The following is a 23,684-nucleotide window of genomic DNA, read 5'->3' on the forward strand; positions in this document are numbered from 1 at the left end:
TAAAATCTTTAGTTAATCAAAATTTTCATAAAACAAACCAGCTAATAGGATCATGACAGAACCCTGCCAATCACACGATACACAAAACAGAATTCATGAGAATTTTGATCATACAAAATAAAAAAGAAGATTAGGCATCCGTTTCATAAAACTTACAAGTTCTACAAATATTCCATACAAGTCAGAAAATAACATGAATCACAAACACTAAACAATAATAGTAAAATTTGTTCGCAAGTACTAGTATTGTTATCTTTAATTTGTTAAAATATTATGATATATACAATTCTAAACATTTTTAATTGTATAAATTTCAGACTAATATTTTTGTAAAGCAAACACATTTAATTATTTCTTCATTTCAAAACACTGGTAAGTTAAAAGATGAAGTCAGGATATCTCTATTTAATTTAAATTTTTGTGTTCTTCCATGACATAAAAACAACATAAAGAAGAGTACCATTTTCATTTGTGTTTTCAGGTTCAATTTGTTTAGATAGGCTTCTCCGTACGAAATCTTTTCATCTCCCGTCAGCATTTTGAATGTAGTTGTTTTCCCAGCGCCATTAACTCCAAGTAAACCGAAACATTCACCACTTTTAATTCCGATGCAAATGCTGTCCACAGCCAAGAACGATCCGTAATATTTCGAGACATCTCTGTAATAGAACAATAAAAAGGTACTGTTCGAAATATAAACAATTGTCAGTAAGAAAGAATTTATAGGTTTCTTGAATACAGAGAGAAGGTAATTCCCTGTATATCTGTAACAACCGAACTACCAAAAGTTGTTGACAACTGAAACGCAGACTATAATTAATCTGCTTGTTCATACATCACTAACAAAAGAATATTCATAGCATGTAATCTATTTTTGCTCCGACTGTATATCATGGTACAGAAATTTGTGTTTAAAGTTTAGTTTACACTTTATTATTTCAAGATAGAGGTTAACTATCCCATGCCGTAAACGTTACCAACGCCTACTGGCCCACTTGCCAGTAAATGTCGATTGTCGATATAGCGACGCTTCGAAGGATTGCCGCTAGTGTACCACTGACGGCAGGATTTCGTCGAGTAGAAACAGATATCTAGAGTCAGGGTGTTGAAGTTACCACCGTGTAGCAGCGAGGGCTTCATTTTTGTCCGCGCTCCTTCGATTCGTCGCGGAGAATCGCGAAGGGACCAACACGAACTATCGCCAGTCATGTGCATGCGGTTATTATTATATATTATTTTTTCGTGACGAATTGTTCCTAAAGTAAGCTCTAGGGGTCAAGAGTAAGCCCTGCCTCTATATCATGAAGTGAAAGATTTTGTGATGAGTGTATAATTGTATGAATTTAGAAGGCTGTAATAGTGTAATAGTGAATAATCTGTGAAGAATGTGGAAGAGTGTAATAGTAAATAATCTGTGAAGATTGTGGAAGAATTACATAGTGAATAATCTGTGGAGAATGTGATATAGCAAATAGTCTGTGAAGAGTGTTAGACGACGGTGAATAGTCTGTGATGAGCATGAGGATGGCTGGCTTTGGCATGAGTCAAAGATTTCGTGGGAGCAAGAATGAAGTTGGAGTACGCAAGTGGGCTTGTTAGAAGTACTGTGAAGAATATTATTTAGTAGCATGGGGATAAAAATTAGTAAAGTACTTTTGAAGTTTGTGTGCATGTACCCGTGTCCGTAAATAAAGAGTACCTTAGTTTGGAAGTAGTTATTTTCAATAGTCAAAGTAACATAGCAAAGGCAACTGATACCGATCATTGCAAAGTGAATATGGGAGAACTATGAAATAAAGTAAATAGACGCGCGTCATCATGTTGTAAAATTACATGGCAAACGCTTTTATCTGATTCCAAACGGCTATCGTCAAATATACACGGTTAAAGGAGCACTTTGATTGGTCAAATTAAAAATATCTCAACGATTTATCCCTCTACCTACAAGCGAGGTTTTCTCTATTGCTTCCGTGGTGAAGTCGGAAGAACACGCGTCTAGTAATCATAAGCTTGGTGGTTCGCGCTTACCCCGTGGTACATTTTTTAATGTTTTTTTTTTTTAGACTCAACTTAATGTAAACAAATCACGCATATAGCCCATGTAACATATTTTGGGGGAGTAAATTTGTTATTCATTGGCGTTTTGTCGCGTCTGTGCCCCGATGGTGGTATAATTTTCAAAACGGAAGTGGGGCTACCGCGGATTGTCGCTGCGGGACCGCCAATTTTTGGATAGATATCGCTAGTTGCCCATCGGTGGTCCGCCGATGGTTACAACAGGGGGTAATTAAGAGAAACAATGCCCATACTATAAACTATTTTACATAGACGAATATCTAAAAAAAAAAAAAAAAAAAAAAAAAAAAATCAAGATTTACGTAACAACTTGCATGAGTTCTTTATAAACTACTAGTATAATATTACAAACAAATGAATGATTATGGCCAAAAATATGTTTACCTTTCATTCTGAAAACGAGAATCCCAACGCACAAGTTCAGGACTTCTCTGGTCCTTTTATCAATACATCGTGTATCCCAACAGAGCTCACTACAACAGCATTATAGGTTGTTTGTCCATTTAAAAAAAAAAAAAAAAAAAAAAAAAACTATTTAAATAAATACTGAAGCGGAAGAAAATTAATTCAATCCAACCTTTGTGATTCTGGTTAAGGGTGTAAACTGGATTGCATGGAAGGCAGTTATAAGTAGAGAGCAGCACTTGTAGCAAAATAAAACCCCGAAAATGACAGGCAAAATAATGAATAAAGAATAATATTGAATGCAAAATAATATTTTTAAAATGGGATTAAATAATAGCAGTTTATATTGCAAAAGTGAAAATATTTATTGTATTTTTTGGTCATTAATTTACCAGAAGTACTTTTTATCAGTGGCATTAGCATTAGTTCTTGGGCTAGAACTAACATTTTTCCGCTTTACAAAGGCTTTACATATTTAAGCATAGATTTTTATGGGTGGACAGAACCTTTAACCCAGTTTTAGTGGGCAGTATAGCGATGAAAGATGCATTGAAAAAGGGAGTAGAGAAGTTCTGAAACCGTATGTTGGGATTCTCATGTCCAGTATGATAAGAATATTTTTTTTTACCCCAATATTAAATATGCAATAACTTTCATAAGTAAGAAATTGAATTCTTACTTGAGAACTAGCTTTTCTGTTTCTATCAACAGATTGTGTGGCGTCCTTTTTATTCTCTCTCTTTCTTTGGCGACATCATCATCCTCAGGTTCCCCATCTCTTCCAGAGTCTGTAAAGTAATGAAATAAGTGAAACTGCGTAAATACTATAGATAAATGGTTCTCATAACTTTCAACTAAGGCGGGTCTCCGCGGTTGAGGACCTATTATGATAAACATTGAAATTGCTAATATGTAGTAATTAAAACTGCAGTTTGCCACTATTGCTAACAATTCAAGGGCAAGTAAAATGAACTGCTTATTACACGACCCGCTCGGGAGAGTAATACTCCCGGAAGTAACTTTTTTCGCGCGCAACTCTAGCCAGCTGGTTTAAGTTGGTCACAAAATTTATATAATGGGAGTCAAGGTGGGACAAAACGAGCACTGCGGGGCTTCTAACCCGTCCCTCCTCCTCCTCCTCCTCCTACTGCTACTACTACTACTACTACTACTACTACTACTACTACTACTACTACTACTACTAATACTACACTTCTCCTACTACTACTCCTACTCCTCTACGCCGTGTGGACTTTGTGGTGGACAAACACCGTGCTCGTGGGTTTTCTCCGGGTTCTCCCGTTTCCTCCCACTTTCTTCATTCCACCATTTCACTCATTTCTCATTATCACCTTCTCCTTTAGCCTAACCGGCATAACCGTGGGACGTTAAACTTAAAGATTTCATTTCATTTTTCCTACTCCCCTACTCTTCCTATTCCTACTACTACTATACTGCTCCTCCTCCTACTACTACTATTAATACCTTTAGTACTACTACTACTACTACTATTTATCTGCACAAAAGTGAGTAAATAACTTTTTTGAGCATTATTTTAATCTTATATTAATGGAAAAAATGTTATGGAAATTAAAAAAAAAAAAAAAAAAACTTTCCTTGGGTCAGGTATGAACCCTCGCCAAAACCGATTTCCATTACTAGCATATTGCGCTAGCATACTTGGCCACGAGGGCCGACAGCAGCAAGCGTTTGATTTCTGCTATATGTAAGCTACATGCCAAGAAACGGATAACGCCAAGCAATCAGAACCGTGTATTTAGTTCCTACTTGCGGGAGCATTATTTCCCTGAGTCAATCCTTTTATTACTGCATAGCGTCTGATGAAGTCAAAAGGGATAGTTGACGAAACTGTTACATGTTCATAATTTTTACAGTAAACGTATTGTTTTTGCTCAACGAGTAGCTTTAAATCAACTTTACCTATACTAAAAGCAAAGCTTGAATTATATAAAACATTATTATTACTGAATATTACTATATACCAAACTCCTGACATCTGACTTTGCTCGAGCAACGAATTACCATATTATAAATATACCACATTGACTTGACACCTAGTCTTCCATTCGATGCGCTACAATCGGCCGTAGAAATCTCGCTCCCTTTCGTCATTCGCTCTCTCGCTTAGCAAGAACTGAACCCTTATTGGCTCAACGCGTGGATGTGTCGCGGGTGTGAACTTTAGTTCGCATTTTTGCCACGGCTCAAGACATTTTGGCAGCACTATAGTATATGATGTAGATGATGAAATCAAAACAAAATTCTAAATCTATTACGGATGATGAAGGTACTTACACAGATCTGCAACTGCTGGTGTTCTCTGCATCTTCTGCGAAATTTTTTGAGGCAGTCGCAGTTCGATGAGCGTAAGTATAAAAAAGAAAAGAATACATTCGATAGCGAAGTAGAGAAGATTTCTTCCAATTCCAGGGGCTTTCAAATCAAAGTAATCGTCAGTCCAATCAATACATCCTGATTCAGGACAAAAATCAGTCCCTGCAATGGAAAAATATGAGTATCTTAATCAAATTATATTTGGAAACTTACCACATATACTATCTATATGATCCTTTTGAAACCAATGTGAATAAATGCTTGTTTTTATCCTAACATTTCGTTAAGTTAAACTCTTGGTTTCATCAGGAAACAAACATATGAAGAAGTATCGAAATAATGCAGTTATAAAATAAAGTGAAATCTTTCAGTTTAACGTTCCACGTTTATGCCCTTTAGGCTAAGGGAAACGGATGATTAAGATAAAATGAATGACGGAAAAATTGGTAGAATGAGACTGTAGAAGGAAACGAGGGTACCGCGAGAAAACCCACGGACACAATGTTGTTTACCACATGGGCGCCGACTATGTGGGTGCTCCGAGGCTCTGGCACCCACATAAATGATGCACCCACAAGATTTTTAGTTTGGACCCAGGTTTGAAACCGTTTCTATTGCGTTTAAGTCAGCCTTTTTACCGCTGAACTAGGGCAGCCCTAACTTATCCTTATAGTACTGGTATATTTTCCTTTACCACAGAACAGCCCTTTATGACAGATTTGAACTAAAAATAAATCAAATCAAATATCGAGACTTCCCTGAAAACATATAACACGTCCCGCCATTTATATGCACCCACATAAATTTTGGAAAGTCGGCGCTGTTGGTCCACCACCAACTTAGTTGACCGGGAATCGCACCTGGAAACACACGCACCAGAGGTAAACGCTCTACAATTGAGCCATTGTTCTCCCCACGAATATAAAAAGCATGGTACACTTTAATTAGGTGATAATGGAAAACGTGAATCTTAAACAAATCGTATTTGATAACGTACATTAAATGATCACGTATCTACGTGTATATGATCATCTTGAAACCATGTGAATAAATCCTTATTTTTACCCTAAAATTTCTCTGAGTTAAAGTCTTGGTTTCATCAGGAAATAAAGATATAATGGGAAAATAACCAATTACAATTAAACGAAATAATATAATTTTAAAATAAAAGGTAACACTTTAACTTCTCCCCCTTAGGATTAGGATACGCATCTTAAAGTAGGATGATTAAAGCAGGAGTTAGGCTATGGCCCAGTTATGTACCAAAAATAATCAAAATTGGTCCAACTGTCTAGAAGCAGTTGAAGGACAAAGATAGTTACATTAATTATATATATATCGGGTGTTCTAAAAATGGCGCCTACGGACCAAAGAACATTATTCTACAAGTCAAAATAAAGCAAAAATATGTATATTTGTAAACCTTTCGAGTCCTCGTCTGGAGACACAAATTGAAGTATGTGGAAACGTCGTAAATAAAGAACCACAGATTACATCTGCCAATCTATCAAATAGTTATATCGATTCTTTCCAGATGGCAGCTAAAGTCGATACTGATTGACACTAGCATCAGTTATTAGTGTAGCAATCGATTCAACTGCTTGTTATATTCGTACAATAATGCTAATGGCTCCAAAGTTAATCTGCAATGTTGCCACATTGAGAAATTTTGATTCCCCATAGCGGCTGAAGAAAACCCCGGTGGGCATACCATCATACAACATTTTCGCTTTATTTTGACCTATAGAGTGGTGCTCTGTGGTCCGTGGGCGCCATTTTTGGAACACTCGAAATTGTCAAAAACACTGGAACACGAGTCCTATTATTGGAAAAAATCTGTTAGTTTTACGTCCCACGGTTATGCCGGTTAGGCTAAAGGAAACGGTGATAATGAGAGGTGAGTGAAATGGTGGAATGAAGAAAGTGGGAGGAAACGGGAGAACCCCGAGAAAACCCACAAGCACGGTGTTTGTCCACCACAGTCCACACGGCGCGAGCTGGGATCGAACCAGGGACCCCAAGCACCGGAAGTAAACGCTCTACCACTGAGCCACCGCGCCCCCTCCTATTATTTGAATAAAGAATTTATATTGTATACTAAATTTAATCTTTCTAAGTTGATAGGATCGTGAGATACGCAATTCTCGCATAAATTTTGAACCCCCCGCTCCCCCTTAGTATACGCATTTTAAAAGAGCAACATGATAGAAAATCTAAGCTAGGTAAGGATCAAATTAGTTGCCAAAAGTCATTAAGATCGGTGAAGTGGTGTAAGAGAAGTTGAGGGACAAACATCGTTAGACAAAGGTCTAACGGGGACAAAGGTCTAGTAGAGACTTTCTCAAATCATTTGCCCAAGCGGCATCTGTGTAGGAAGTTGATGCTTAATTGTAGTCTTGTTTTTCTCAACTGTTCTCGTTTACCATCTGCGAAATCGTTATGAAAGATTTAAAGGAACAAACACTATGTTAGAAATTTTGCTTCTTGCTTGCAAATGGAAGCTTACCAAATACTTTAACAGGTTCTCAAGAAAGATGTTATGAGCGCACACAAGTTTTCGAGTGGTTTGAGAGGTTTAAACATGATGAGATTAATGTTGAAGATCATGCTCGTTCTGGGCGCTCTTCATCATCTCTAAACGACGAAAACGTTGAAAAAATCCACCAATAAATCAACAAGGATCGTTGTTTCACGATTGACAAAGTTTCAGAACAGACAGGAATGAGTTGGAGCTCGTGCCAGCGGATTTTCAATGAGGATTTGCAAAAGAGACACGTTGCCGCTAAGTTTGTTCTCTCCTGCTCAAATAGGATCTAGATATTTGGGCTCTCAAAAGTACGCTATCGTTCCCTACCCTCCGTATTTGACAGGCCTAGCCCCGTGAGACTTTTTCCTATTCCCGAGAATGCAAAAATCTAAAAGGGAGGCGTTTTGATGATGTGGAGGGCGTAACAAGAGCTTGAAGAGTTCCAGAGATGCTTCAGACAGTAAGAAAGAAGCCTGGAGACTTGTATCGCATCTAATGCCGATTACTTTGAAAGGAGACTAAAAATATTTTGTAAAAGCTTAATGAATTATTTTTTTTAGAACAAGTCGTTTTTTTTGGGTCCCCTCGTGTATATATATATATATATATATATATTCGTATAAGTGAGTACGTATAAATGAAAGTGACTATGTTTGTGAATTCATAGCTCTTGAACCACCCGACTGATCTAGATCAAATTTTCAACATAGATGAAGTTCGGACCTGGGATGATTTTTATCATTTGATTTGACGGTATAACTAAAGGGAGGAGGAGGGGGAAATATATAAAAATGATGGAGAATGACCAATATTAGTGGCGAATCCACAATTTTCCGAGTCGCTGAGATGAACAGTGGTATTTCCGATACCGTTTAAATCCAAATTCACCCCTATATGTCTAAAATAAAACGTATTCTCCCCGTGCAAAGAACGGGCATTCTGCCAGTATATTTCAGTTTTCCTTTAACAGCTTTATTTCTCCACGGATGCTATGAGTTTAACTTAACAAAAAACTTGAGTATAAACTCAGTTTCAATAGGATCATCCAAGTATTTGACAAGATATTATAATCACCAATAATTACATAATTAAATAGAACAAACTAGAGTCAATAATTTAGATTCTTACCTTGGCAACATGGATTGGGTGTAGAAGAACACATCAACGCGTAAACGGGGCATATTTCTAAATATTTTCGTGTACTGTCGAGGTTGTAGATGGACATGCCTAAGTTGTAGTGTGGTATAAGCATGAAAACCCAATCTAGTATTTTGGAGATGTTCACCAAATTCAGCTGCGGTGTTTGGAGGATCACAACTGTCATCATTGCCCCTAGACCTAGAACAAAGAGAAAATAACAAATACAAATTCTGACATGATATTAGTTGGTCCCTAATCTCTAATACTAATCCTTAATCTAAATATTAGAAGAAAAAAATCAAACTTTCCAAATTTTTTTACAATCTTCGAAGGGGAAGCTTCTGCAATACGACAAGCTCTCTTACTCATTTAGATTCTACATTTGTATAATTCATGTATATGTTCTGATACACTTAGTGTACTCCATGCTTTACAGCAGACCAATTAGACAATCGAAACTACATGGCTCTTAATTAATATAAAAATTACAATAAAATGGGTATATTATTCAATTTTTACATACGAAATCACACTTAAACATAAAATTTCATGATGAAACCGACCTGGCTAGGAAAAAAAAGCAATGTGTTGAAGGACAACCAGCTTTTACCAAGACTAATCATATAAATTTCTAAAACAGTTGTGAAGTTAAAACAGTCAAAATTAATATACGATTGGAGAGCAGCAAATAGACTAGGTTCTGGAGCATATTACTGGAATATCATATATATAAATCTAAACCACGGAATACCATATATACATGGACTAGATATAAAATACTTTTGCTTTATCGATTACTCCTCAATACAGCATTAACTTCACATATATTATATCAAATAAAAAGAAACTGAAACACGCTTGTGTTGATGCAAAAAGGACATCGACCGAATAGATCATCTAATGTTTGCCTGTGAGAAAACCGAAAAAAAAAGGAAATAAATTTTAGACAAAATTTATAGACAGTTAGGATATGGACATTACTCTCTTCAAAACATATTGGGAACAAATAACTGGAATATAATTCAAACAATTATAGAATTCTTACAATACAACGAAATTCAATTATTTAAAAAACAACCTGATAAAGTATCTAGCGAAAGACTCATAGTAATTAAGCATTTTATATAACATTAATGAGTTGAGTTGATTTTGAGTTTAACGTCCCTTTCAGCAGCGAGGCTATATGAGACGGGACCTACTGATTAATATGGAATCCGAATCACATGAGCTCCTGGCGGGAATCGAACCCGTGTCTCCCACGCCAAAAAGGCACGTACGCTAACCGCTTAGCCACGAAGGAGCTCTATATAACATTTATGTCCATAATTTTACATTAAAATAAATAATCTGCCTAGACCAGTCCGTAAATCCAAATATTACATATATATATATATATATATATATATATATATATATATATATATATATATATATATATATATATATAAAAGGAGCTGTAATTAACCAACAATCTTATTACGATAATCATTTAATAACATCAGAAAATGCAGGTGTCATTTAACCAACTTATTCCAAGGATTTTACTCGACACAACAGAACAAATTAAAAATCTAGTTGTTCATCGATTAAGAGTACCTAATACGCATACCAACTTATAACAAATAAAGTGCTCAAGGCTGCCCTACAATAAATAAAGACCCACGGTTGGGTTCAAGATCAAGATCAACTCATCGATAGAATAAAATATACTATGTGGCTGTGTGTGTATCGACTTGATCATGTCGCTGATACTACTTGCCACAAAGAAAGTTAATTTGTAATCTTTCTCACTGCACAGATATTTGGAACGTGTAATATGTTTTTTTTTTTTTTTTTTTTTTTTTTTATCTGCATTTCATGAAAATTATTGGTTTAGAGATTGCTATCAGTTTTTCCTATTCTGCTGGTTTCAGTAAAATATATTCTTTAAAAAATAAAATAAAAAATAAAAAGTAGCTATAATTTTATAGAACATATTTAAGTGTAACAGCATTTTATTGTTACCTGCCTTTTTAAAATTTCATAAATTAAATATCAATAATAAAAATAACTAAATAAAAATTATAAAACACTAGGAAAAATAACACTAAAAGAATAATTATATGTATGAATATAAATAACAAAGAATAGAGATAGGTAAAAGAATACGAATTAGTTTTAACTTACAGTGTGTTTCAAAATGAATATCGGGGTTGTAAGACTTTGCACTGTTTATTACAATTATAAATAATACATTAACTAAAAGAGCAACTCAAACAGTTTTGTAAACACGCATGTGCATGCACTGTTTCCTTAGTCTGCCGTTAGAAGGCGCTAGTAGCAAAGATGGCGACTAGTGAGCAGAAAACATTTTGTGTTTTACATTTTGCAAAGACTGAATCTGTAGTTACAGTGCAACCGTCTGTGTGGAAAAGTTTAAGAAGACGCTTATAACTACGTCCTTACCGATTGCAGTGCAGTTGCTACAAGCTCTAAAGCCTACAGTTTATGTGGCAACTTTGCCAATGAAATGTTGCTGCGTAAGGATGAAAATTTTCTGGATCGTGTCGTCTTCAGTGATGGATCGACATTTCACTTAAGTGGCAATGTGAACACTCAAAATATTCGCATCTGGAGGTTAGCAAATCTCCACGAGATGGTACATTGCAACGAGACTCTCATAAATTGAATGTGTTTTGTGCTATATTCCGGCGGAAAGTTTATGGGCTTTTCTCGCCTATCAACTCGATGTCTGCCGTGTGACGAATGGTGTTCACATTTAACACTTGTAGCAAAAACTGTTTGAGTTACTCTTTCATTTCATGTATTATTTATATTTGTACCTTAAATGTCATAAATACTACAAAGTGTTAAAGCCCCGATATTTATTTTGAAACACCCTGATGTTAAGAAACAAATATTGAAAAAAAAAAATATATATATATATATATATTCTTTTCATTTAGTGTCATATTTATGTTCTAATTACATCTTAATATCCTAAATTTATAAAACATAATTAAGCATAATAGCATTTTATTTGCCTATCATGTATATTTCGTTTCGTGTTTCAGATTTATTTATGCTATGAAAACATAACGTCTTAATCTACACAAGTAAGTTGAAAATGCAGTTGGTGTTTGTGCTTCCAGCTCCATTTCTACCGAAATACTAGAAATGCTCACCTAAAAATGCATTGGCCATGGCCATCCTTGTAAACCCAGAGGCAGGGACGGTGAAGATAAAGGATGCCAGATACGTCATCGGAAGCATGGTCCAACCAAACAGGAACAGAACAAGGAACATTCGTCCTAAAATAGAAGAATATATAAAAATGGAACAATTAATCATTGAATAACACTCATTTCTGTCAGTAGTTTTAAAAGCTCTGCGCCCACATTACAGCCTTCGCGAAGCACAAAACCTACTGCCATGATTGACAATTTTCGTAGATTTCACAAGGAGCATTTTCCTAGCTTGATGTGATATACAGTCTTTGAAGAAGGGAAAAAATGCAAATAGAGGCGTTTATGTAGCTATAGAATCATTCTGTGATATATATATATTTTTTAATCAAGCTGTACAAAGGCATTTCAAAACAAACGAATGAAGGAGACAGTTTTAGAGCTATAAAATTTGTAAACATGGTTCTTGAATTTTTACGTCTGAATGGAAAGAGTAATTTATGTGACACAGATTGCTTTAGACAAGGAGAGGAGGAGGAGGGAGGGGAGTTTGATTGAATACCAGGAGTATTTAGTCAATCGAGACATGTGTTTCTGGATGCATAAACACACGGCGCAAGAGTTTGTCAATAGTTCGGACAAACTTTTTGTAACATTTTCTATGACGCGAACTGTACAGTTGTACAGTGAACAAAGTGTAAATAAATATAAAAATTAAGCCTGAACCTTTATTTAATAGACTGTTCAAGTATTTAAGAAAGTTCGTAGATTTACATTCTTTTGAACAAAACAGTTCTCTCTCTAAATCTTAAGAAAAGAAGTATAGATATTTTTTTTCACATTCTGGTACTTTTTAATTATTTTCTTAAGATCATTGCATTTAGTTCATGTAATATTTTGAGAAGAGATATGTTATGTTGAAATTTTGTTCTAGACTCAATTTAGGGACAAGAGAACTCTGGCAGATTATTGACTTCACTATCTTAATCTGAAATCCATTTTACGTATAAGTCCTAAATTATTATATTTGAAGCATCTCTTACCAAGCTCTTCCATTGAAGTAAACCCTTCTTCATTAAAAGCCCTCAGAACAATGATGATACCGAAGCATCCCATCAGATAAACACACAAATCCATGAGAAACGCCGTTGACCAGAAAGTGGCTATCTGAACTCCTGATACAAACTGCAAATGTTTGGCTTTAGTCACTCTTTCCTTCACGTAGAAGATGACGAAGAACGCTGATACGAAAGCCATTCCGAAAGCGATGTTGAATCCTATTTGAAAGCCCATTGTCATTGCTGTCACCTGTTGTTCAATCTACCAAGAAAACAAACCATTTGTTAGGCAATATATATCTGCTACATTGTAAACATGGTGCAGATTCAGAATATCTAAGAATAAAATTTTATGGGTAAAATCTATTAAAAAAGACGACTGTCTAAGACCTTATTTATATAATAACCACTCTGTAGCTGAGATAAGAATAAGGTAGAAATAATAAACAAAGTAAGCATTATTACCATGCAAAAATGAAATAAAATGAAATCTTTCAGTTTTACGTCCCACGATTATGCAGGCTAGGCTAAAGGAGACGGTGATGATGAGAAATGAAGGAAATAGTGGAGTGAAGAAAGTGGGAGGAAACGGTAGAATTCTTAGAAAACCCACGCACACGGTGTCTGTTCACCACAAAGCTCACTTGGCGCGAGCTGGGATCGAACCAAGGATCCCGTGCAACAGAGGTGAACGCTCTACCACTGAGCCACCGTGTATTACCATGTAAGACACATCATAGAAATGCTGCATACACAACACCTTATAAGCGCTTTTCCAAGGTATTTTACATCCCAATGATTTGAAAAGCTCTCACAACTACTCCTTCGGTCAGTGGCGTAACTAAAAACTTCGGGGCCCTTCCGCAAACAGTGTGGAGTGAGACCTTTTCTCTACGTCCCAATTCAGGATTTGGCGGCCTCCTGATGGCTTGACCCCCCGGCAGTGCTCTTACTTACGCCCTTACTTACGTCCCTGCCTTCGGTACCCTAACCCTCTATGCTACTTGCTTGTCTTCGCTTGTGCAGGTATGCCGGGTATAAATGGAAAGCTGTTAATAAAGTAAAATTTTCAAAGTGATATGAAACAATTTTACAGAAGAAATATTGTATTGCAGTTATATTATATATTGAGACAGTCGGAATTCATTCGGTAAATACTAGTAACATACTTTATTTACCAGATTTCCAAATTTTGGAAATCTGAGATTTTAAAGATTGTTATATAAACAATCCAACACTCCATTATAATTTTTCCCTACTTTCATTTTGAGTTCATTTTGAGTTTAACGTCCCGTTCAGCAGCGAAGCTATATGAGACGTGGACCTACTGATTCACGTGGAATCCGAACCACGTGAGCTCCTGCCGGGAATCGGACCCGGGTCTTCCATGCCAAAGGCGCGTACGCTAACCGCTTAGCCACGAAGGATCTCCCACTTTTTTGTTTTATAGAGGACAATGTTACGCCCATATATATACTGGTTGTCCCTGATTAACAGGGTCAAAATGATACTGATGAGTGAAACATGAAAACAAACAAACAAAGAAACAAAAGTTTTCTTGCAGCATGGGTCCGTAAGGGCTTTGTTTCCAAGCTAGGGCCATTTATGTTTTCATTTTTTAAAATATTACTTTAAAACACTAAATATTTCAAAAAAGAATTAAATTTTTCCTGGTGACGTGATTTTAGTGTGCCCGTGCTATTATCCAGGTGACATTATTATGGGACGGAATAATAAAGAAAGCCATAGCAATTTCACATGAAAGGAGAAATCTCAATAGAGACAATGAATGTCAATCAAACCTTTCTGGGAGGCCCTTTTCAGGAACAAAAATGCAAGTGTTCAACAAAGTCATTCCTCGTACACACAACAACAGCCAATCAGGAGCCAGTATTCCCGTCAGCCAATCACAGATCCCCATTCACAGTCCTGTCTCTAAATAGTCACCATATATATATATATATATATATATATATATATATATATATATATATATATATATGCCCACATATTTCCGGTCTCTTCTTCACAATCTATGAAGAAGAATACAATATAAAATATGTATTCGAAACGTCGGATGTCAATATCTTCATCTGGCTGATAGTCCGAGAACACTTACTAAAAACTATATATTTCTTTTTTGTATGGGAAGTAAGCCTATTGTAACAGAAGCAACTGCTCTGTAATAAATAATAAAAAAATAAATAAAACTTATTTCCTAGCTTAGTAAAGTTGATAATACTATCGTAATCACCAGATAAAATACCACGAAAAAGACACCTTTAATAAGTTGGAATGCTATGTCATTTTGATTTTTAATCCCTTGCTTTATATATATATATATATATATATATAACTCTATGGCCTATGAAACCCGGAGGTTCAATGCCGCGTTCACAAAAGCTCTCCACTGACTTCTATCCTTAGCTAACTGCATCCAGTTTCTACTTGGTATTCCTATCTCTGCGAGATCCATCTTAATATTGTCCTCCCATCTGCGCCGAGGTCTTCCTAATGGTCGTTTTCCGATTGGTCTTCCAGTCAAGATTTTGAAAGCGTTTCTACTTTCTTCCATCCTAGCTACATGACCCGTCCACCTAAGCCTCCTAGACTTAACGACCCTAACAATGTTGGGTAGACCATATGAATTATGTAGTTCTTCGTTATGAAGTTTCCGCCATTCCCCATTCCCGTTCCTCTTGGGTCCGAATATTCGTCTCAGGATCTTGTTCTCAAATACTTTCAGTCTATGTTCACATGGTATTCCTTTATATATACATGGTGTTTCAAAACAACACCGACAACGTTTGGGAGGTGATTACTGACACCAAGATAAGAAAAAGTGTAGATCAACCTGGGTGCCCAAATGCTTCCTTTCGGAGTTATAGGCTGCCGAAAACATGAAAAAAATGAACTTTAAAGATTTATAGCTCCAATACTATGGGACCTACCGTAGTCGGGTCAAGACTTCACTTAGGAACAAGTATATGCCATCTCCAAAAATACATTTCAGAATCCTACGGGACTTCGACAACAATTTTTATACAAGTAGTTGGTGAGTACTTCAAATTATATGCCCAAATTCAAATTATATGTAGCCAAACTGCCTCTATAAAAATTGTTGCGTGAGTACCGCAGGATTCTGAAACATGGATATTTGTATAGGGCACATACTAGTTCCTAAATTAAGTCTTGACCCGACTACGGTAGGTCCATAATTTCGGAGCAATTGACCCTTAATATATATTAGTTGAACAGAAATTTTAATGGTTTCTCCTTCAAATATTTTTTCGTGACGGAGACAAATAGCCTCGATGCTGACGTCTCCATTAAACCCAACAATCAATTAATCAATCTTCAAATCTATTTAAAAGTCCCTTGTTTAGTGAAATTAGACTTTATTATATATCTCTACATATAAGGGAAGAAGTCCTGATTGAATGACTGATAGACTAATCAATGCCCAGGCCAAACATCTTCAGCTAGAAATTTCAAAGTTTGACAGTGCATAGGATTTGTGACGTAAGGTACTACTAAGGAAGGAAGTTTTTTTTTTTTTTTTTTTTTTTTTTGTAAATTCGAAGAGGATTGGAGGAGGGGGAAATTGAAGCGCAATTATTATATTAAAATGTCCATATCTCGGAATCTCTGACGGTTACAGATATGAAATTTGGTATATGGACTTCTCATTTAAAATAAATAGACATGTGTTTTCTGATTTTTTTTTTTCGTATTTGACTTAGAAGGGAAGAAGAGGGTAATTCAAGAAGAGGGAATGAGAAGGAAAATGGGGTCGAAATTACAGTTATTATAATAAAATCCTCGTGTCTCGGAATCACTTAAGATTAGAGACATGGAATTCTGTATTTCGGTTTCTCATTTAAAATAATTCGATATGTGCTTCAGCGTTTCTCATATTTGATTTAGAAAAGAAACAAAAACATGGGTAGCAAAGAGGCAGAATTACAATTATTATAAGCATCCATAATTTCAATCTCTAAGGGAACAAAATTGCGATGGGCACGAAAAAAGTGGTTGAATTACAGTTATTATAACAAGATGACCGTATGTTGGAATCCCTTAAAGTTAGGGACATGGAATTCGGTATTTGGACTTCTCATTTAAAATACATGTGTAATCATTTTTCAAACGTAGATACGTGTTTCAGGATTTTGCAGACATCGTAGATACGTGTTTCATAGTTTTTTTTTTTTTTTTTGATGTTTTATATAGGAAAGAACAAAAGATGTGTGAAGAAGCGGGGTGAGGGTTGCAATTATTATAGTAAGATGTCCATTTCTCGAAATACCTTAGACTTAATGTTTTGACCTTTCATTTTAATCAATTAATACGTACACTCATGTTCAAAATTATTGTCACATGCCTATAAATGTGTTGTTGTAGGAATATAATTTGATAACGAATTCGCCCGGTATTTCTTATAATGTTACTATGTGTATAATCGGCAAAGACATGTATGTGGCAAATTTCATGTCAAAAGAGCAGTAAATAAGAACAATAAAATGAAAATAAAACTTTCTTGTCCGTTTAGCAACATTTTGTTATACTCATTCTAATTTTCGTATTTATAATTCTTTTCCTATGAAATTTACCGTAAATATACATTTCCCGATTATAAATATAGTATGAGTATTGAAAGTACTCTGCAAAATCATTACCAAATTATATTCTTACAAGAAGACAGTTATAGATATGCGACAATCATTTTAGACATGAGGTACTCCCATGCGCAAAAAAAATTGCGCGTATACTGTAACTCACGATTTTTCGCAATTATTTCATTTTCCTTATGTTTATGGGTAAAATTCAGTTATTAGTATGTGGACATAATAAAAAGCAATCCATCTAAGGAGATATTTCCAAAAAATATAATAAAATAATAAAAATATAAGCAAAAAACAAAATTATGTTCGGTTTTGTGTATACTGGCAATAATGTTTTCGAGGGAATTTTTGGAGTCGCACAGCACGATAGTAGAGGGAATTACAGAATTGGTAACAGAACAGGGGGAGAATTGAATCAAGGAACAGTGGAGTAAAATATTGCATTTATTGGCTTAAATCTAGGGTGTAAATTGTCTGCCAAATATAAATTAGCTTCTGTAACCAAGATGTTTTACGGAAATATATAAACAAACATAAAAACTGTTGTCTTAAGTTTGGAAGTGACATGCTCTATAGCCGTGAGCATTTATTTCTTAAGAAAAAGGTAGGTAAGAAAAGAAAGTCTGTGTGGTCAAGTGGGTAGAGTGACGGACTAGTAATTGTTATACTGTTTTGACCCCAGATCGAATCTCATCCGATCCTGTTCATTCTTTTTTTTTTTTTTTTTTTTTTTTACGAAACATTATAGAAGTGTATAATTTGTATGTTAATAAAAACTGAAACAATACAATAAAGAAATAACTTTTTGTTTCCTCTGATGACGTATTCATTTAGAATTAGTGTACTATTAGTAATAGCCATTGCTTTCAGTTTATGCTGTTATATAGCTTCTTTTATCATTCTCTTTTCTTGAAAAAAAAAACAAAAAAAGAAAAAAAAGAAAAAAAAAACAAATTTGTCTCCAATAAAGTATGAAAAATATATATAGACAGAAACAGACATCTTAGTATCAAACGTGATTTATCGTGATGAAATAAACAAGTTTCCCGTTATTAAAAAAGAAAACTATAGAAAATCATTGAATTTGGTCTTTAGGTTTTTAGCATGCTATATATATTCTTTATAAGACTATACTTTATAAGGCAAGATGTGCGATCATACCATTAGCTAGTGGGTGAAAGATGTTTTCGGCACAAATATTTTACAGGTCTAGGTGCATGAAACACCAATACGCCATGGTCTTGACCTTCGTTTATTTCACATTATTAGCCGACATATCATACCAGGTAAAAAGCAGCATCAAGCGGCATGAAAAACTGCAAGTTGTGGTCTTAGTCTGTTTTTGATGCTCCGGACTCGATCGCCTAGCACGCCCGTCTATACCTTGAGTCATACGTCTGTCATTCAGTGCAGGCACATATCCAGCGTTACTTTTCGGAGGGGGCCCGACACGAAAACTCGTAAGCACGTAATTCTAATGTTTCAAAAATATCAATAGTAATAATAATAATAATAATAATAATAATAATAATAATAATAATAATAATAATAATAATAATAATAATAATAATAATAATAATGAGACAGTTCTGTTTTTCTCTTAAACATTTCTTACTTTTCATTTATGAACCGGTCAAACTGCATTCTAACACAAACGAAATAAAAAAAAAAGATCTAGAGACATGTAAGGAAAACTGTCTGCTACGTATATCACATAACAAAAATAACAAATGGCAATGAGTGTATCGTTCTAATACAGTAATGTTATAAACAGAACGGAAACGAAATTGTAATCCCATTTAAAAGTATTCTTTAATTCCACCTGGTATCAATGGCATTACGGTATATTCTTACAAGTAACACTTCCCAAGTGTAACACTCCGATTTTGATAAAATTTGACAGGCAGATACTACACATAAAATAAACGAATACATGTTTTTTTTTTTAATTTTCTGCGGAAAAACGGTTTTAGAGGGCAAAAACCCTCACCCAAAATTTTGAAAGTTAACGCCCGAAAGACAAAAAAAGTGGACCAAAGTGAACGAAATTGTGCACAGATATGGCAGACGTAAAATGAAGGAATACGTGTTTTGTATTTTCCTGGAAAAACGGTTAGGTGGGGCACAGACCCCTCCAAACCTTTGATCATGAAATATCAAAAGTGCTAGTAACAATATGTCTGATGTGTGTAAAGGACGAAGAATTCCAACGACACTTTGTGTATGGACAATACGCAAAAACTAAACGAATACCTGTTTTTTATTTTCTGCGGAAAAATGGTTTTAGGGGACAAAAGCCCCCATCCAAAATTTTCAAAGTTGACGCCCGAAAGCAAAAAGAAGTGAACCGAAATGAATGAAATTGTGCAAAGATATTGCAGACAAAAAATGAGGGAATACGGGTTCCGTATTTTCCTGAAAAAAAAAAAAAAAAGAAAAACGTTTGGGTGGGACACAGACCCCTCCAAAACTTTGATCGTGAAATATCAAAAGTGCTAATAATAGTATGTCAGAAGTGCTTAAAGGACATGAAGAATTTGAACGACACATTGTGTAGGGACAATACGCAAAAAACAAACGAATACAGGTTTATTTTCTGCGAAAAAATGGTTTTAGGGGGCAGAATTCCCCACCCAAAATTTTGAAATCGTGCATAGATATTCTAGACGTAAATTGAGGTAATTGTGTTTCGTATTTTCCTGGAAAAAAAGCGGTTGAGTGGGGAACGGACCTTCTAAGCTGTTGATTACGAAATATTAAAAGTGCAAATAAGTATACATCACAAGTTCCTAAAGAGTATGGAGAATTGCAACGAAACTTCGTATAGGGACAATTTGCAAAACAATAAATGAAATGCGTTTTAATTTGTACGACAAAAAGTGTCTAGAGCCCCTCCAAAAAAAAAAAAAAAAAAGTAAATATTACCGTAAAAGTGCAGGAAGGAATGGACCGAAGCAAATGAAATTGTGTGTAGATATTGTATAGACTGTATTAAAATAAGGACTTTCGTGTTTTTAAGATGTCCCTATCAATTTTGGCACATCAACAACAAACAGGAAATTAATCGGCACTTGTTTTTGTTTATGCGGAAAAACATTATAAGGGTTAAAGTTGCCTCGTGATATACTAGAAAATACGCTGTTTGTGCTTGTTGTTGATCTGCCAAATTTGAAGAAATCTGATGGAGACGCTTGTGAAACACGAGAGACTTTATTTTTCATATCCAATATCTACAGACAATTTCATTCGCTTCGGTCCTCTCCTTCCGACACTCAACGCCTCGGCCCACTCAACAGTTTTTATTTTTCTTTTCAGGAAAATACGAAGCACGTATTCCCTCATCTTACCTCTACAACATTTGTGAACAATTTCATTCAGTTCGGTCCATTTCTTCTTCCCTTTCTTGCGTCCAATTTCAAAATTCTGGGTGGGACCTTTTGCCCCCTAAAACCGTTTTTTCGCAGGAAATAAAAAAGCCGTATTTGTTTATTTTTTGCTTATTGTACTAACACAAAGTTTTGTTCCAATTCTTCGTGTAAATTTAGGCACTTCTGGCATACTGTTATTAGCACTTTTGATATTTCATGATCAAAGGTTTGGAGGGGTCTGTGCCCCACCTAAAAGTTTTTTCCAGGAAAATACAAAACACGTATTTCCTAATTTTATGTCCGCAATATCTGTTCACAATTTCGTTCACTTTGGTCCACTTGTTTTTGCCTTTCGGGCGTCAACTTTCAAAATTTTGGGTGAGGGCTTTTGCCCTCTAAAACCGTTTTTCAGCAAAAAATAAAATAAAGAAGCACTTATTTGTTTATTTTATGTGTAGTATCTACCTGCCAAATTTTATCAAAATCGGAGTGTTACACTTGGGAAGTGTTACTTGTTAGAATTATAACAACAACGCATTGTCCACAGTTTGGACACTGACTCAAAGTAATCTGACATAAAAGAACCTCAAAAGGGAAAAAGTAGGTTTATTAAAAAGTGCTTGAGGTTTGGTAAGGGACAGCTTCCAGGACCTCACGCTGGATACGTCACTGAGTCAATGCATTGTATTTGTTTCTTGCAAAACATGATAATTAGATGCGTAATATGTAAAATTATATCATAGTTTGACTTTTAATAGGTCTTTCCTTAATACATCCATATTATCCGGCGTTCTGCCTGCCTGTTTCATGTCGGATAAGCGAAACTCTACTGTATTTTCAAAGATAGCATATACACAGGGGCTAGAGGTCTGCACGGGCCGGAATTTTTAGAACGGACCCGGCCCGTCCCCTTTAATTTATAATCTATAGGCATTAGCGGATTAAGGGCGGAGCCAATGGAGCCCAGACTACGGGGCCCCAACCTCAGGGGGCCCTTTAAAATCCCTCTGTTTAATACTAAAATATAGTAATCAACTTATTATATTATAGGCTTCAGACCGATGCTATTTTTTTTCCCCGCTCGTTACGCTCGCGGTATCGCTAGATTTAAGTCTTTCTATCAGCAGCATTTACCTGTTAATAATGAATGCAATTATTTAATTGTTAATAATGAATTTAACTAAACTAATTATTCTAAACTTGGAGCACATTCAAATATTACAGCATAGTTCTCGGTAGTTCCATAAGCCTATGAGGCTGTGGAAGGCAGAAGAGAAAATTTATGCACTGGAACTATTCTTAACATAGGGCCCCTTTAAAACAGTCGGTTCTAGATCTCCAAAAGCCTTAATCCGCCCCTGTCTATAAGCAATATTTCACGAAAGCTGGTATTTTTTAACAAATGTGTCCATCATCAAGTTTTCATAAAGTAGTCCCTTTCTTCTTTAAGTAATTTCAGAATCAAAAAACAGTTGCAGGAAGTATGTAATTTCGAATAAAACAAACTACTATATACAATTCTGAGTATATTATTCTTTTATGAAATTCTCGCGAACCTTATTTCTAAATCGAAGGGTAAGAAGACTAAATTCACTCTCTTATTATTATAGATCCATTTCAATTGAAGCAGTTGGAATAGTTGAAAAAAAAAAAAAAAAAACATACCCTATATTCCAGTGTGCCACAATCGGTATAACGCGGCACACTGGTATGTCCAGCAAAGTGAACTGTGTGACGCAAACTTTTTCCTATTATTTGCAAGAATATTTGTCGAGCTTCTGTTATTTATTATTATTATTATTATTATTATTATTATTATTATTATTATTATTATTATTATTATTATTATTATTATTATTATTATCAACGATTCTTCCATGGATCAGCTGTCTGCATACGGTTAAGCAACCACAAGTATCACATTGAGGGAATGAGTATAATTATTTACTTTAATAGTAATACAAAATCTATTTGCTTGTATATTCTACCGGGAATAACCGCATCCGTCTAGAAAGCTAGGACTAACAACAAAGGGATCCGAAGTTGTGACCACACACCGCCCCAAATCGTGAGTGCCACAAGTTCCCTTCTACGCCTTAGCACAATAAGGGCTGTTGCGTTCAGGGAGAGAGAGAAACAACTTAATTCCATTGCAGTTATATGCTTATTAAATGTTAACTTATATTTATAAATTATGTAAGTGATCGTATCGTTTTCTGTTTATTATTATTAATTCTTATTATTATACATTTCTTATTACGTTGATTGCCATGTGTATGGAATTCCATACACACGGCTCTCCTGTGCAGTAGAGCGTGATTATTTTCCATACGCAAACAATGTAGATATTCCAAGTTTGTTGTGTTCGTAATGTAATTAGTATGCTGTGTATGTAATTAGATACATATGGCGTAGAAATCAAAATTTAATGTCCATGCCACGTATATGCAAAACCATACACAAAGACAATGAGTTTGAGTTTAACGTCTCGCTCAGCAACGAAGCTATATGAGACGTCGGCCTACTGATTAACGTGGACTCCGAAGCACGTGAGCTCTCGCCGGGAATCGAAGCCGGGTCTTCCATGCCAAAGGTGCGTACGCTAACCGCTTAGCCACTAAGGAGCTCATGAACAGAGACATTTAAAACAAAGGCGAAAACAAAGATGTGTGATGTGATTTTGAGTTTAACGTCCCTTTCAGCAGCGAGGCTATATGAGACGTGGGCCTACTGATTAACGTAGAATCCGAACCACATGAGCTCCCGCTGGACGAAAACAAAGGCCTTCGGAATTGACAATAATCGTTTCGACATTTCAGTCGCACCTACATAATATTAACAACATTTTTACGATAATTTCGTAACATTGTATTATTTCTTTTGTTGATTAGCTTGGTTAGGCTTATTTAAACACTTTTTTCTTTGCACCGACGTGTCACATCTCTTGGATGAAAATACACTAGCTC

General features: G+C 35.3%; 1 protein-coding gene across 1 annotated transcript in view; it reads right to left on the reverse strand.

Annotated features, from left to right (window-relative positions):
• The window catches only part of Abca3 (ATP binding cassette subfamily A member 3), a 124,121-nt gene that overhangs the window by 17,728 nt on the left and 82,709 nt on the right, over nucleotides 1-23,684 (reverse strand). Inside the window, exons 19-24 of the mRNA XM_081732148.1 lie at nucleotides 12,711-12,987; nucleotides 11,668-11,793; nucleotides 8,492-8,701; nucleotides 4,798-4,998; nucleotides 3,161-3,269; nucleotides 461-659 (exon numbers count right to left, since the gene is read on the reverse strand). Of these exons, the coding sequence (XP_081588274.1) occupies nucleotides 461-659; nucleotides 3,161-3,269; nucleotides 4,798-4,998; nucleotides 8,492-8,701; nucleotides 11,668-11,793; nucleotides 12,711-12,987 (1,122 nt within the window). The remainder of the gene's footprint in view (nucleotides 1-460; nucleotides 660-3,160; nucleotides 3,270-4,797; nucleotides 4,999-8,491; nucleotides 8,702-11,667; nucleotides 11,794-12,710; nucleotides 12,988-23,684) is intronic.

The sequence above is a fragment of the Thermobia domestica genome, chromosome 11, assembly GCF_964235325.1.
Source record: "Thermobia domestica chromosome 11, izTheDome1.hap1.1, whole genome shotgun sequence".
NCBI lineage: Eukaryota > Metazoa > Arthropoda > Insecta > Zygentoma > Lepismatidae > Thermobia > Thermobia domestica.